Genomic DNA, 17,211 nt, shown 5'->3' on the forward strand with positions numbered 1-17,211 from the left:
AACAAAAGGAAAAAAAAGAAAATATTTAATAAAATATATATTGGTCTGGGAGGTGGCGCACGCAGTAAGACTCTCAAGCATGAGGTCCTGAGCTCAATCCCCAGCAGCACATGTACCAGGGTGATGCCTGGTTCTTTCTCTCTCCTCTTATCCTCCTATATTTGTCATTAATAAATAAATAAAATCTTAAATATATATACATATGTATTTACATATCTCAAGTACTACTTTGACTTCAAGAAGGGGGAAATGAAACTGTAACCTCTAAATCCTATTGACAATGCCACCAAAGTTGCTTTGTTAGGAGACTCTAACTGGCTGCCCCTAAAAGGGGCAACAGTCAGGACAGCTAGTATCAATCAAGTCACTGAAATTAAAGTTTCATGATTTCCTTACCCAAGTCACCTCCATCTCAGGAAAGGCTATGCATCAAAGACTTTTCTTTAGTTTAATTTGATCTGTCCAGTTCACCAAGCACTGATATCTCCAAAGACTAAGCCAGTTATTTAATTCTATATACCTACCTCAAGTACCCTGGTATCAAAATCTTCGTATGTTTCTGTAGGGAGAAAAGAAATAGGAATACAGATAAATGTGCCTACATAATTAGTGTATGAATGCATCTCCATCTCTCTTCCTTTCTTTGTTTCTTTCTCAAAATAAAGACGGGGGGCCTGGGTAGTGGTGCACCTGGTTGTGTGCACATGCTACAATGCGCAAGGACCAGGGCTCAAGCCCCCAGTCCCCACCTGCAGAAGAAAAGTTTTGCAAGTGGTGAATCAGTGCTGCAGGTGTCCTTCTCTCTCTCTCTCTCCTTTCCCCCTTGATTCTGGCTGTCTCCAATAAAAAATTTAAAAATTATAAAAAATAAAGATAGGGGAGGCATATGAGATAGAGATAGAGACAGAGACCACAACACCAAGGAAATGCAGTGGGGCCAGGCTCAAACCTGGGTCATACAAGGCAAAGCAGCACACGATCCAAGTAAGCTATTTTGCCAGCCCACATCACCAAATTCCAAGTGAGAATGAATCTCAGATTATTTGGTGTCAATCCCAAGGTCTCACACAGATATACCATTATCACCACAGTCTCCAGCATTAAACTTATAAATTCAGCCACCACCATTCTGGACTATATCCATCAGCCCCTCCAACTCTCATTCAAAGAGAGGTCACAGAACCTCTAGATTTCTAGTCACTATTTTGCCCTACTGTCACCCACCAGTCTTCACAGCCTTTCCCATTCATTCAAGACACCACAATCCATTACTTCCACCAGATTCTGCAAAAACCCTCAATATTCTCACACTCTCATCTACCCATCCTATTACTGAGGTCAAAAGCAAAGCAGCTATCTTGTTATACCTGGTCTCCTGGATGTTACTAGAGAGAAGTCAAAACCTAATAAATAAATCTGGGTGATTGAAAATTCAGTCTCCCACTCAAGCAAGTCCTCTCTGCTAGCTGTTGACCTCTTTATGTCCTTTCAGTTAGGTTGCTGCTTGTTTGTTTTACTTGAGCACTTCTGATCTCTGGATTCTGGTTTGGAAGTTGGGAAGGTAGAGATTGAACCTGGGACATTGAAGCCTCAGGCATGAAAGTCTCTTTGCATAACCATTATGCTATCTCCCCCACCCTCAGGTGGGTCTTACACCACCCAGCAGAATTCATTCAAACACTGTGTTCTCTCATTTTTACCAACTTTCCAGAAAATTTCAATCATATACAAAAACAGAGAGAGCATTAAGATAAAAGCTAGCATGTATCCAGTAGCAAATTTCAATAATTATCAATTTACAGTCAATCTTCCCTCTAAACTCTGTTCAACTTTACTTTATTGGATAATTATGAAGACACTCTACCTTTGGTTATATACCTATGTATTATTTATTTATTTATTTATTTGAAAGCTAGGAGGAGAGTTAAAAAAAAAAACAGACATCACTCTGGTACATGAGCAGCAGGGGATTCAACTCAGAACCTCACGTTTGAGAGCTCAATGCTTTATCAACTGCGACACCTCCCGGGCCACAGATACTCTCTCTACCTTTGCATCAAAATATTCTGGTGGTGGGGGCAGGTGGCACACATAGTACAAAGAGCAAGGATCCCAGTTCAACCCCGATTCCCCACCTGCAGGGAGTCACTTCACAAGCAATGAAACAGGTATGCAGGTGTCTATCTTTCTATTCCCCTCCCCTCTCAATTTCTCTCTGTCCAATCCAATAAAATGGAAAAAAAAAAAAAAAACTTTCTGAGGGCCACTTTCACTAATACCCAACTCCTACTTTTAGCAGATAACCTGCCCCTCAGACAAAGTAAAGCCAGACACTACTCACACACACCCCATGCCCATACAAATTTCCACTACCAACAAGATAGAGCACCTGGCTTTGCACTTTCCCCTCTATCCTCAGCTAATCTTCTGTGATTTATTTACACTCTAAATCTGAGCCCTGACTAGAGATTCAATTTATTATCTTTTTTCCCCACCCCCTTATCTTTATCCTCCCAAGTGAAGAATCCTGCTAAATTCTAAGCAAGCTGGCTTGATTCTCTCCATGTCAACATTTTCTCTTTAAGCTAAACTAAGAAAGCTGTCAAACACTTATCTATTTTTTTATCTTCTACTCACTAACAAATTAATTTTTCATGACTTTCACTTTTTTACATTCTCAGGCTGGAGAACAGAAGGGAAGGGGTGGCTGGGCAGTAGTACATGGGGTTAAATGCACCTAGTATGAAGCACAAGGACCCGCTCAAGGATCCTGGTTCCAGCCCCTGGCTCCCCACCTGTAGGAGGGTGGTTTGCAAGTAGTGAAGCAGGTCTGCAGGTGTCTGTGTCTCTCTCCCTTTCTATCTTCCCCTCTCCTCTCAATCTCTCTCTGTCCTATACAATAGAATCAGAAAAAAATGGCCTCCAGGAATAGTAGATTCATAGTGTTGGCACAGAGCCCCAGTAATAACCCTGGAGGCAAAAAAGAGAATAGAAGGGAAAGACTTTGCTTTCTAATTTGGCCTATACATGAGGAAAGCCAGAGTTAACTCTAAAGAGAAAAATGAAGGTTAACTTCTTAAAGAAAAATGCAATGAGTGTATTGCATCAAAGTAAAAGACTGAGGGGGGTATGTGGTTTCAAGTTCTGGAACATAATGGTGGATGAGGAACTAGGAGGGGAGTTAAGAGTGTTATGCAGAAAACTGAGAAATGTTACACATGTACTAACTATTGTATTTACTGTGGACTATAAACCATTTAATACCCCCAATAAAATAATTAATTTAAAAAAAAAAAGAAAAAGTATACAGTTATTGGCACTCTTTCCCCTCCTCCCAGCATAATCAGGGCTTTCTACTGCTGTAATCTAAAGGCCTTGGTCTTGGAGGCCTTCAAATATGCTACTTCTGCCCAAGAATCTGATAACCCAAAAAAAAGTTGTATTCTCTGCATGCACAAAAGAAAAAGTAACACATTAGTTAAGCTTGTTGCTATGAGAAAGTTGGTAACTGTATAAAAAGGTAAGCAGCATTGTGCTCAGGCCATCTCTTTTGTGGTCACAAGTCCAGGTAGGTCTGTCAGCATAATAAACACTACTTCCTACATTCAATCCTCAGTGTGTCCCATCTCTATGCCTGAGAATATGATAGCATAAGTATTGTCTTTTTTTTTTTTTTACTTATGCTTTTATAAGGCTTAATGGCAATTATCTATCTAGTCTATCTTTTGTTAAACACAACATCACTCCCAAATCATGCTGTTCCAAAGGGATGCCATTATCAACAATGTCTGAGAAACTGCATCCTACAGATAGCTCACAAAGCCTCATTAGCCACACTAGCCTCTAAAAAGTCACATAGTAAAGATGCCAGAATCTAGTGTTCAGCATTCTGTGTACAGAATACCTCCTGGTTATGGTCCTCTATAGAATTCCATAAAATTCAGTTAGGCAATAATGTGAAATCATTCCAATGATACATCTTTTCTTGGATAAAGGCAATTTAACAGACAAGTAAATAAAATCACATTAAAGGATTAGAAAAACTATACTGTTTCTGTCAGAAAGGGATGAAAAATCAGGACTCTTCTACCTCCATTAGGACCAGGGTCAGGAGGACCAAGACTGACACCTTCCCACGAATTTCCACTCCATCCTCTTTCTCGTTTAACCTTCATCTTCTTCTTCCGATCCCACTCTTCTCTCTGCTGGACCATATTAGCTTCTACCTTTTCCTGCTCTTCTTTACTTCTTTGGGCAATGGTCTGTATGACTCCATTTCTCATAACAGGGACATTCAGACCAGGCCATAGGAAACCACGACGACCTGAAAGTTAAAAAAAAAAAATGTTGAGTGAGATAAGCCAAAAAGATATTGACAAATACTGAATGATCTCACTTATAAGCAGGACCTAACAATTAGGGACAGGGAGAGAGAGTACAAGGTGAAACACGAACTGGGCATGGTGTATTACATCAAAGCAAAAAACTCTGGGGGGGGGGGGTGGAAGAGAACTGTGTGACTGGATGCATAATAATACTATAGGCACATGACAGTGACTGCACAGTAAAGCATCGTTAACCCTCTTGATTAAAAAAATTCATAAAAAGTTTTCATCTTTATTTTAATTTTTTTTTTATTTAAGAAAGGAGACATTAACAAAACTGTAGGGTAAGAGGGGTACAGCTCCATACAATTCCCACAACCTGATCTCCATATCCCATCTCCTCCCCTGACAGCTTTCCCAGTCTCTATCCCTCTGGGAGCATGGACCCAGGGTCATTGTGGGTTGCAGAAGGTGGAAGGTCTGGCTTCTGTAATTGCTTCCCTGCTGAACATGGGCGTTGACTGGTTGATCCATACTCCCAGCCTGCCTCTCTCTCTCCTTAAAAAAAAGTTTTCATCTTTTTAAGCATTGTATTGTTGTTATAAAATACTAGGAAACAGGTATAAAATGACATGCCAGGGCAGCTTTATGAACACTTAGCAAACAATTTGGCACTGTATACTAAAATTTTAAATGTGTCTACCCTAAAAATTTATAATTCTACTTTGTAGTATTTCCTAGAGAAACAATCCCACCAGATACAAGGTATATATGTATTTAGACAAAGATGTCTACTGAAATGTTCCTTGTAAAGGCAAAAGAAAAAGAATCTAAATGTTCAGCAATATCACAATGATTAAATGAAGTCTGGCATAGACAATTTATGAACCAGTCTACACAAAACTGAGAGTAAAATAGTTCTATAGGTTATGATGTGAAACAATTTCAAAAGCTATTTTTTTTCTTAGTAAACTGTATGATGGTATGTACCATAGAGAATTTAATCTTTGAAAAAAAATACATCTTTTACACATATAAAGGCATCTGAAGATGAAAGGAAATATACCAAAGTGAGATTAGTTGTTTTTTTAGAAGAGGCAACTGGGATAAAGACAAAATGGGCATCTAGCATCTAAGTAACACATTGATTTTTGACACTTCCCTTTGAAAGTTCTTTTATCTTGTCCTGCTCCTTTGAAATGAAAATGTAACCATGATGTAACCTGTTGAAAAATTCTATTTAAACCTGTGCTGTTCCTTAGTTCAGGGCAGAGAAATTTTCTGAATAGAAAATTCTCCTGCCCACTAGTGTAATAAAACTCCTCCCTTTTCACCATTTAAGAAAAAAAGGGGGGGCATCTAAAAAAAGGGGGGAGGGGTTAGCTTTTATTTAACCTTTGAATTTTTTACTGACAGGCCTCCACATGCAATATTAAAAAACAAGATAAAGGGCAAGTCATAGAAAAAGGAAACAAAAAACAGCTCCAATGGCGTAATCAGTTAGAGTAAGGTACTTATACAGAAAGAAAAAAAAATCTAAGAAGATATGCAATAGGTAGAAGTGTAATGAAAAGTATTTTCTGGGAGTCGGGTGGTAGCACAGCAGGTTAAGCATAGGTGGCACAAAGCAAGGACCAGCTTAAAGATCCCCCGGCTCCCTACCTACAGGGGAGTCACTTCACAAGCGGTGGAGCAGGTCTACAGGTGTCTGTCTTTCTCTCCCCCTCTCTGTCTTCCCTGACTCTGTCCATTTCTCTCTGTCTTATCCAACAATCAATAATAACTACAACAATAAAACAACAAGGGCAACAAAAGGGAATAAATATTTTTTAAAAAGTATTTCCTGTATGGCTGAAAGGTTACTACTAAAAAAGATAATTTTCAGCAACCACACTACAAAATGTTCATTCAAGTACATTATATTATCTTAATTCTTTAAAAAACACAAGTACAAACAAACATATATTCCTGAAGATGGCAAACTGAGGCCTAAAAGTCAAATCCAGTCCACCACTTACTTTTAAAAATAAAGTTTTACTAGAACATCCTATACCAATTTGTGTAATGTCTACATTTTTTGTATGTAGTACAAAATCAAAGTTAAATAGTTGTCCCAGAGACCAAAGATTGAAACATCTAATAGCTACAGAGAAAGTTTGCCATATCTCCATTTATTTTATCTTCTAACACTGACTCATAGCTTTTCTAAAAAAAAAAAAAATTTTATTTCAGAAATAATAATGGGTTTAAGTGTGGCTTAGAAAGGAGGTGGACACAGGGCTATAAAAATAGGCAAAAGAAAATCATATCTATGATCTTGGGAGAACTATAGCAGTTTCCACTGGAGGGGGATAAGGACACAGAAGTCTGGTGGTGGGAATGATTGGAACTCTACCTCTATTATTGTATAATTTTGTAAATCACTAATAAAAAATTAAGTTTTACTGATTAGTGCCCATTCAATCTCCTCTCCCCTCACTACACTACTCCCATATCCTTGGCCTTGCTTTAACAGATCACATCTAGTCCAACTTTCCCCTCTACATTCTGTCTTTCCCCCATCCCCTATTTATGTTCTACCTATAACTGAGACCATCTAGTATTCATTTTTTTTCTTCTTCTGGCTGATCTTAGCATGATTTCTTCAAGTTCCATCCAAGACAAGCCAAAGGATATGATACCAATATTTTTAAATAGCTGACAAGTATTCCATTTGTATATGTTCAGCTTTCTTAACCGCTCATAAGCTCTCTGAGGGCAAGAACTATCACAACAGATGCCACAAAGGGCACTTAAGACGTGCTAAGTGAGTAACTGAATGAGTCCTTTTCTTTCACTGTGTGTGTGTGTATTAGTGATTTAATAATTGTGGAATAAGGGGTCCAAAATGTTTCTTACCAATGAAAGGAGAAAAGGAGAATCAGTATATTACTCAGGCATATGTGGTGCCAGGGATAAAATTTAGGGATTTATTATTAAATTTAGGGATTTAATAAACACAAGTTTATTAGCCCTGTGTACCACCTCCAGGGCCACTAAATGAATCTCTTCCCATGGCATTTCCCTCACCCCAGAATCATGCTGCAATAACTAAACCATCTGGTTAGACTTGCTTTTCATAAAAAATGTTCTGATGCTTCTAACTTATAAAATATGCAACCTGGGGGAAAAAAAAACCTTAAAATTACATTAGCTGCTTATATTTATTTTAAAAAGAGTATGGCTTAATTCTGGTTTATGGTGGCACTGGGGATTCAATCTGGGAATTCAAAGCCTCAGACAGGAAAGTTGTTTGCATAACAATTATGCTACCTCTCCAGTCTCACACTAGCTGTTTTTATAATATTACCTTCACCAATTATCTGACCCCTGTTCAAATTCTTTCTTCTCTTTTTTTTGGTCCTTTTGCCTCTCCCCTTTCTTGCTCCAGCACCAGTCTCTGCTAAAGCACCTTTCCACAGTTCATCTGCAGTCACTGTAATAGAAGATAATTTTTTATTATTATTTTTAAGCAATAATACAAAGTCTCCTATTACAAATCAGATACACTTCTATCACTGTATCGGTAAGAAGATTATTTACACACCACCTGGTCTTATTCCAAAAGCCCAAGAGAAAATGATCACTTCCAAAGACTAGGATCTCCCTCCACAAGATGATCAACATTTAGATCCCATTTACCAAAGAGGACTGTTACCCAGATACTTTTGTCAACTATATTATAAATCTCTTCCTTATCTGGCTTTACTACAACCACTGAGATAATCAGTAAGAATCCTTCCTGGGAGTTGTGCGGTAGAGGAGTGGGTTAAGCGCACATGGCACGAAATGCAAGGACCAGCGAAAGGATCCCAGTTTGAGCCCCCAGCTCCCCACCTGCAGGGGGGTCACTTCACAATCAGTGAAGTAGGTCTGCAGGTGTCTATCTTTGTCTCCCCATCTTCCTCTCTTCTCTTGATTTCTCTCTATCCTATCCAACAACAATAACAACTATGAACATAAACAACAAAGGGGGGGAAATAGCCTTCAGGAGCAGTGGATTTGTAGTGCAGGCACCAAGTCCCTGCAATAACCCTGTGGAGGCAAAAAAAAAAAAAAAAAAATCCTTCCTCAATAATCTTGGCCAGGCTAAAATCTGGGCCATGTGTATGACCATGTAGGCACACTATCCAGGTGAGCTATTTTGCTGGCCCAAATGTATCTTTTCTTTACATATACATATGTAAGTGTGCAAATATATATTCATATTTGTTAGCTTTGTAAACTGAAATTATGCCATACATAAAATACTTTATCTCATTTTTATTTAATACATTATATAGTGAGTCTGATCCCATATTCTTCCTATATGCCTCACACACATGCCATTCTATAGCTCCCAGACATTTTCCTTCTTTTTATTATGAGATGAGATGACATGAGATAAAAAAGAGATATAAAGCACTGTTCCACTATCCCTTGAACTCCCACAGTGCCATTATATTTCCAGGTAGTGCTGAGGTTTCAGTCCTAGGGCCTGGCCCATGATAAGGTACATGACCTACTAGGTGAACTATCCCCAGGCCCTGGTCTTATATTAAATATTATTCATGAACATAGTGCTCAATGGAAGCAAGTTGAATTAAATTACTGACAGAGATATTACTGCTTTAACATTAAAGCATACCTGTCCTTACCACCTGACCCTCTGACAAATGGCCTCGTTACTACAGGATTCATGAGTTGTGTAGACCATTAATCCCCCAATAAAAATAAATAAATAAATATTCATAAATTAAAGTAATTGTTCTCCACAATGAAATGTTTTGCAGCCATCTTTGGTGGTTTGTGTGATGTGGTAACATATATCAGGAAGACATATAAAACTGTACCCCTAAAAGATATGCAGTCTTGCAAACCAAATAAAGGGGAAAAGAAATATTCTAGTCATAACACTACACTGGAAAAACATGTACTGACATAAAAAAATGTGCAGTATACTGCTATACCAAAAAAAAAAAAAAGCAGCAAAGTAGTAAGATAACAGGTGGTTTTTTTTGTTTTTTTAACCTTTTAACCACAGCACTGCTCAGCTCTGACTTATGGTGGGGTAAAGAATTGAACCTAGGATTTAGGAGCCTCAGACATGAGAGTCTCTTTGCATAACCATAATATCTACCCCACCCACCTGGTGACTTTCTACATCTACCAGAGACTCTAAGATTAACTGGTTTCATAATCCTGATTCCTATTAATGTGCCTAACACTGAACTGTAAATGTCATCTCTATTTATCATCTAGCAACCTAATTTTATTTAGACTGGATCTTATAGATACTATCATAAGCAGAACAGTGTTAGCAAAATAGCTACTTAAAATTAACTTTCTCTGATTAGATGTACTAACTCAACTAAAGCACAACCGAAGACAGATTCTGAGTACATATTTTAATGTACTTATTTCAAGTGTTAAAGGGAGAGAAATGTCAGAGCACACTACTCCACTCTGCTCTGCTCCAGAATTCTTACATAATGCTATGGGTAGAATTCTTACATAATGCTATGGGTAGAACCTATGATCTCGCAAATACAAGTCCCTTTTTTTAACAGCTGAGCCATATCCCCAGCTGCTGTATATTCTCACTGTGAATCTCAAAACAGAATGGAATTGTGCAGCAATTCGGTATAACCTTTAACCTTTTAGTAAGATAGTGGTCTTTAATACAGAGAAGTAGAGCTGGTAGTGAAATAATTCTAGGATATACACAAAAGAAAATTTTTCACTTAGCATAGTAAGTACTACAGTGTCAAAGCATTTAAAAGAGAAGAAAACTTAAGAAACAAAAGCATCTCTTATTTTCCTGTTTTGTGAATAGGAGAATTATCATTCCACTTACATGTGGTGAAAAAACTATATGATCTGTACTGCTGGACCATTAAGTTACTTGGAGAAGAAATGAAGCACTGTCTCTGTAGCGCATGGGTCAAGCTAGTCAAATGATGGCTGTCTGTGGTTCCTGGAGATGATAACAGGCCTGTACACATATGGAATAAAACTAGAATTAGATGCTTCATGGCTGTAGAAACAAACCAAAAAACTGACACTGATAGAAATAATCAATAAATAGAGCTCCAGTGGCGCAATCGGTTAGCGCTCAGTACTTATACAGAAATAATCACTAAAATGCTAAAGATTTTAATCATTTTGAGGATAGCTTAACAAAATCTATGGTGTGATAAACTAGATGCTCATCCTAGAGAAGTTACACTTCATCCATAATTGATATAGCTGTCTAGACAAAGAAGTACAAACGTCCACACACCAGCGCTGCCATGCTACTTGTACCATCTCATGTTCAGTACTGTCTATTCCAGGCAAAATGTGCTCTCTGGTGTTGCAGCTAGACAATATGTTATTTGCAGTTAGAACCACAAATAGCAGGCTACAAAAACAAGCACCTATCCTTTCATGTTTAAAAAAACAAGGAGATGTACATATATTTTTAAAAATTACTCCAGAGGGGGTCAGGCGGTAGCGCAGCAGGTTAAGCGCAGGTGGTGCGAAGCGCAAGGACCAGAGTTAAGAATCCCAGTTCGAGCCAGCTCCCCACCTGCAGGGGGTTCCCTTCACAGGCGGTGAAGCAGAACTGCAGGTGTCTTTCTCTCCCCTCTCTGTCTTCCCCTCCTCTCTCCATTTCTCTCAGTCCTATCCAGCAACAATGACAATAACAATGACAACAATAAACAAGGGCAACAAAAAAAGGAAAAAAATTAAATAAAAAAAAAATTACTCCAGAAGCACATATAGAAAACTATTAACAGTAATTGCCTCTAAGGAAGGACACCTATACAGTTATGGCAAAACATGAGATATGGTTTTATAATTCTAGGTTTGTTTTTTTTTGTTTTTTTTTTAATATTTATTTATTCCCTTCTGTTGCCCTTGTTGTTTTATTGCTGTTATTGATGTTTTTGTTGTTGGATAGGACAGAGAGAAATGGAGAGAGGAGGGGAAGACAGAAAGGGGGAGAGAAAGATAGATACCTGCAGACATCATTCTGGTACATGTGCTGCCAGGGATTGAACTCGGGACCTCATGCTTGAGAGTCCACTGCCCTACCCAGAGCACCACCTCCCGGACCACTATTTTTCAAATCTTTTTTAAAAAATATTTATTTATTTATTTACTCCCTTTAGTTGCCCTTATTGTTTTATTGTTGTAGTTATTATTGTTGTTATTGATGTCACCATTGTTGGATAGGACAGAGAGAAATAGAGAGAGAAGAAGATAGAGAGGGGGAGAGAAAGACACCTGCAGACCTGCTTCACCACCTATTAAGAGACTCCCCTACAGGTGGGGAGCCAGGGGCTCAAACCGGGATCCTTACTGCCAATCCTTGTACTCTGTGCCACGTGCGCTTAAACCACTGCGCTACCACCCAACTCCCTATTTTTCAAGTCTTACAGATTTACAAAAACAGTGGTCCGGGAGGTGGCACAGTGGAGAAAGCATTGGATTCTCAACCATGAGGTTCTGAGTTTGATCCCCGGCAGCACATGTACCAGAGCGATGTCTGGTTCTTTCTCTCCTACCTTTCTCGTGAATAAATAAATAAATTCTTTAAAAAAAAATTTTTACAAAAACAGCAGCAACTGCATCATTACCATAGAAGATCAAACATTAGAAATAACCTTAGAAGACAATAAAGAAGGAATCTGGTTAAGCACAATGGAGTAGCTTATACTGAATGACTGTAATAAAGTATGAAATATCCAGTCTATATAAACTGAAAAATAAAGGAATAATCTCCATTAGTAGCTAAAGATCATTTGATCTAATCCCGCCCTTAATTTCCCCACAAAATAAGAATGTTGACCTACAAAGATAGGAATTTACAAAAGTCACAAACATTCCAAGAAAAGTATTAGCTCTTATAAGAAAAAAAGTACTTATGTAAACAAATCTCACCATTGCAGAAAGCAGGCTTCAATGCCAAAGCAGAAGCTTTAGAAAAGCTCTTTAGGTAAAGGTTCCTGGACCATAAATGACCTGTAAAGAGTATAGGAAAAAGTTAAGCTCAATTTCTACAAGAAAAGGAATAATTTTGTGGTCTGGAGGTGGCGCAGTGAATAAAGCATTAGACTCTCAAGCATGAGGTCCCTAGTTCAATTCCCTGCAGCACATGTACCCGAGCTATGTCTGGTTCTTTCTCTCTCTTCTCCTATCTTTCTCATTAATCAATAAAACTAAATTTAAAAAAGGAATAATTTTTAATACCCAAAGAATACTTAGAAGAATAAAAGAATCAAGTCAGTAGCTGAGAAGGTTGTTCTCATGGCAGCTCACCAGACTTGCATCTATGATTTTCAAGCACCAGCACTGCATTTATTAGAGTAGAATTCAAACTCTTCCTTTCTCTCAATATAAATATATATACATATATATGTATACATATATATTATTTTTGTATATTTATTTATTTTGGACAGAGTCAAAGATTGAGAGAGAAGGGAGAGAGGGGGAGAGTGACACCTGCAGCACTACTTCACTGCTCATGAATCTTCCCCCTGCAGTTGGGGACTGAGTGCTTCAATTCGGGTCCTTGTGCACTGTAATACCCGGTGCACCACCACCTGGCTTCATAAATATATTTTCCAAAAAGACCAAAACAAGTAGATTTAAGTTCCAGGACACTGACCACTTGTCCAAGTGGATATAATACCACAGCACAAACTCTTATTCTCATATCCAATCAGTTATCAAGCCCAATAAATTCTCAGAAATCAATCCTCCCGTCAGTTATATTCTCTCTCCTGAAGTCTCATTGACCCTTTTCATCTGTCAGTCATGTTGTAACATTCTCTTAATAGGTGCTGTTATTCCCCTGGAATTCACCACATGCTGTAAGCAAATCTTTCTAAAAATCTGTAATTTCACAGCCCTGATATATCATCCTTTGGCTCTCTACTACCCACACAAAAGTCAAAACTCCTTTATAGTAAACTTTATTTACTCCTTAGCATACCCTACAAAGACTCAATATCTATCTCTTCTCCCCCCCCCCCCCCCCCCCCCCCGCCCCCTTCCCTCTTTCCTTCTCTCTAACAAGGAAAAAGGAAAAAAGGGGGTGGAGCTGGAATTGGTGGGGTCTCCAGTGTGCCACAATGGTAAAAATAAAAACAAATAAAAAAGTTGTTTCAAATGTTCACATTTCACATCAGAAATAGAAACAAACTCTGGAACCAGGAAGAACAAAGTAAAATAAATAAATGAACCTGATACCTTTCTAGTGTAATCTAAACAAATTTCTCGACCTGTGGGAGTCAGGCCGGAGCGCAGCGGGTCAAGTGCACGTGGTGCGAAGTGCAAGGACCAGTATAAGGATTCCTGTTCGAGCCCCCAGCTCCCCACCTGCAGGGAAGTCGCTTCACAGGCAGTGAAGCAAGTCTGCAGGTGTCTATCTTTCTCTCCACCTCTATCTTCCCTCCTTTCTCTATTTCTCTCTGTCCTATCCAACAACGACATCAATAACGGCAACAACTACAACAACAATTAAAAAACAAGGGCAACAAAAGGGAAAAATTTAAAAATATCTTTAAAAATATTAAAAAATAAATTTCTCAACCTGTGTACCTTAATTTATTCATTTATAAAATGGTAATGATTATGCATGTACCTCTTAAGGCATGTGAAGATAAAATGGAAAAAAAAAATGCAGTAGAAGCTAATGGAGAAAAGCTAGGTGTTATGTGAAAAGAAAAAAGAGGTCATAAAAAAATCAGATCAAATTTTCTACCGAATGATTTCCAGCAAAATGAAATGGGGGGACACCACTTTTTTTTTAAACAAAGGTATTTTATTTCAGGAATTTTCATTAGTTATATATATATTCCCATACTACACCTACCACTAAAGTTCTGTGCCCCCACCTTTTCTTTTTTAAATTCATTAGGGGTTTAATATTGACTTAGAAAATTATAAGGTAAGGGGTATAATTCCACACCTTCCCCACACCACAGTTCTGTGTCCCCATTCCCTCCTTTAGAATATCACTTTTTAAGAACGAGGAAAACACCACCCTATGTGATGTAACGGGACTTAAAAACTGCATGCCCCGCCCCCCAAAAAAGCACTTTTCGACTGGCTTTGAGAATTTAGAGTAATAGATCGTGGGGTTACATAAAATCGGATTTATAGAGCAAGCAAATTCAATCATGAAGTAGTACCTAGAGGTAAACATCATGTAGGATTGCCAATGCCCTTCCTGGACTGCAAACAAGCGAGGATGGAAGTGGACAAAAACAGTGTGTTAGGTACATACCTTCTTCAATAAAGACACTATGCAGCCCGGGGTGGGGGAAGGAATGACTAGCACAAGCCCTAGCCTACGTAAGGTCGTCCCTTTTCCCTTTGGAGCCCAGGCTGCTTCTCTTGGCTGAGCACCCTGAGCAGTTTCATGAATTAATAGTAACACTGAATTGCATTCGGTTTATCTTGTCTCTACAGCAATCAGCCCCCAGAGAGGGCACAGAAGCACGCAAGGTCACACAGCGGGTCTGGGGGGACCGGAGCCCAGCTGAAGAGGTCAGGAGCCACTGCTTCTTGCTACTTTCCAAGCAGGGTCTCCGCAGGCTCTGGACGAGTCCGCACTTCCACCCCACTCAGAGTCCTGGGTCTCTGCAGGTCCCGGATGCGTCTGCATTTCCACCCGGACCAGGGACCCCACGCCCGACACCCCGACTCTCACCCGCCGGCACACCGCACAGTGCAGAGAGGGCGCCCGCGGCGCGCACCGCGACCGCCATGATGGAACTGCACGAGCGCCTCAATTCAAGCTGCCTGCCCTACTGCCTGATTCGACCAGTCCTTGTCGGAAAGGCCAAACTCGGCCGGCGTTAAATTCTCGAGGTCAGAAGACCGCGTCGTAGCTCAGGCTGTGGTAGGGTAGGGAAAAGTCCAGACCAGAGAGTAAATTCAGTCCGGTACAGCGGTGGACAGACCCACCCCCACAGGGGTCCTTGAGTTAGGACCCCGAAGCGGAGCTTGCGTAGACTGGAGTGGGCGGGGCCGACTCTGTCTCTGGGAGGGGAGTGGGTGGCTTGATGATGGATTTTGAGTGTGCTGTTGCTGGTGTGAACTATGGAACGGACCTTCCCAGCCAGAACTGTAGTAACTACTACAGTGTCAAAGCATTTAAGAGGAAAGAAGACTTAAGAAACAAAAGCATCTCTTATCGCTTCTTACCGAAGCGCTGAAAGTGAAGATGCAAGAGCCGAATAAAATAAGCAAAGCTTATAGAGAAATTGTTCATATCCAACTACAGTAAAGCTCTGGTCTATGTATTTGTTAAGCATATCAGTTGTCTTTGATTTCACATGTATTTATATTTTCATTATAATTTATATTTTTAATATTTTAATTCTTTTTTTAAACTTTATTATTGGATAGAGACAGAGAGAAATTGAGGGGAAAGGAAGATAGAGATGGACAGAGATAGAGAGACACCTGCAGCCCTGCTTCACCACTCGTGAATCTTTCCCCCTGCAGGTGGGGACCGGGAGCTTGAACCCGGGTCCTTGCGCACTGTAGTGTGTGCGCTTAACCAGGTGCGCCACTGCCTGGCCCCTATAATTTATTTTTTAAGATGTATTTATTTTTGACCGAGGGAGAAGTTGAGAGTGATGGGGAGAATAGATACACAGAGAGAGCAATGCTTCACCACTCATGAAGCTTCTCCTTCCCTCCCCTAGGTGGGGACGAAGGGTTTGAACCCAAGTTCTTGAGCGTGGTTTAAAGTGTACAACTCAACCGGGGGCGCCACTGTCCGTATCCTCGCTAAATTAAAAAGAAAGGGATTAAATACACCCATTGCTCCCAGAGATCCTAGTAAGAGGCATTCTTAAAGTGATGGGTTAGAGAGGAAGAAATAGCACCTGATACTTAATATATTAAGGTATCTACAAAGCTAACCCTCAACAATTCCTTCTCTTCCTGCATGTCATCCCTTCCATCAAATACTGTAGTGTTTGTCGCCTCCATTGAATCTCGCCTGGCCTTATTACTTTCTTTGACCGGCCTCCGGATAGTGTAATTTTTATTGATGTCTTAAGATAACTAGTTCTGGGAGCCGGGCGGTAGCGCAGTGGATTAAGCGCACAGGGCGCGAAGCACAAGGACCGGCCTAAGGATCCCGGTTTGAGCCCCCAGCTCCCCACCTGTAGGGGAGTCGCTTCACAGGCAGTGAAGAAGGTCTGCAGGTGTCTATCTTTCTCTCCCCCTCTCTGTCTTCCTCTCCTCTCCCCATTTCTCTCTGTCCTATCCAACAACAAAGACATCAATAACAACAACAACTACAACAATAAAATAACAGGGCAACAAAAGGAAATAAATAAATAAATATTTTAAAAAGGTAACTAGTTCTGGGAGTTGGGCGGTAGCGCAGCTGGTTAAGCACACGTGGTGCAAAGCGCAAGAAAGGATACCGGTTTGAGGCCCCGGCTCCCCACCTACAGGGGAGTCATTTCACAGGCAGTGAAGCAGGTCTGCAGGTGTCTCTCTTTCTCTCCCCCTCTCTGTCTTCCCCTCCTCTCTCCATTTCTCTCTGTCCTATCTAACAATGACGACATCAATAACAACAACAATAATAACTACTACAACAATAAGAAAAACCAAGGGCAACAAAAGGGAAAAAGTAGCCTCCAGGAACAGTGAATTCCTGGTGCAGGCACCAAGCCCCAGCGGTAACTATGGAGGCAAAAAGAAAAAAAAAAATACACAACCCAAAGAAGAAGCATACAGGAGATAGCTTACCCATTAGAGTGAACACCACCATGTGCAAATATCCAGATATGAACCCTGGCCTCCACACAAGAGCACTATGAAAGCGGGAAATTTAACAAGCAGTAGA

General features: G+C 39.9%; 1 protein-coding gene across 1 annotated transcript in view; it reads right to left on the reverse strand.

The window, feature by feature from the left end:
* Window positions 1-15,185, reverse strand: part of MRPS5 (mitochondrial ribosomal protein S5) — a 29,787-nt gene extending 14,602 nt beyond the window's left edge. Inside the window, exons 1-6 of the mRNA XM_060187280.1 lie at window positions 15,052-15,185; window positions 12,273-12,353; window positions 10,201-10,338; window positions 7,675-7,800; window positions 4,091-4,324; window positions 525-559 (exon numbers count right to left, since the gene is read on the reverse strand). Coding sequence (XP_060043263.1) covers window positions 525-559; window positions 4,091-4,324; window positions 7,675-7,800; window positions 10,201-10,338; window positions 12,273-12,353; window positions 15,052-15,109 — 672 coding nt within the window. The 5' untranslated portion in view covers window positions 15,110-15,185. The remainder of the gene's footprint in view (window positions 1-524; window positions 560-4,090; window positions 4,325-7,674; window positions 7,801-10,200; window positions 10,339-12,272; window positions 12,354-15,051) is intronic.
* Window positions 15,186-17,211: the final 2,026 nt, after the last annotated feature.

Source organism: Erinaceus europaeus, chromosome 3 (genome assembly GCF_950295315.1).
Source record: "Erinaceus europaeus chromosome 3, mEriEur2.1, whole genome shotgun sequence".
Lineage (NCBI taxonomy): Eukaryota > Metazoa > Chordata > Mammalia > Eulipotyphla > Erinaceidae > Erinaceus > Erinaceus europaeus.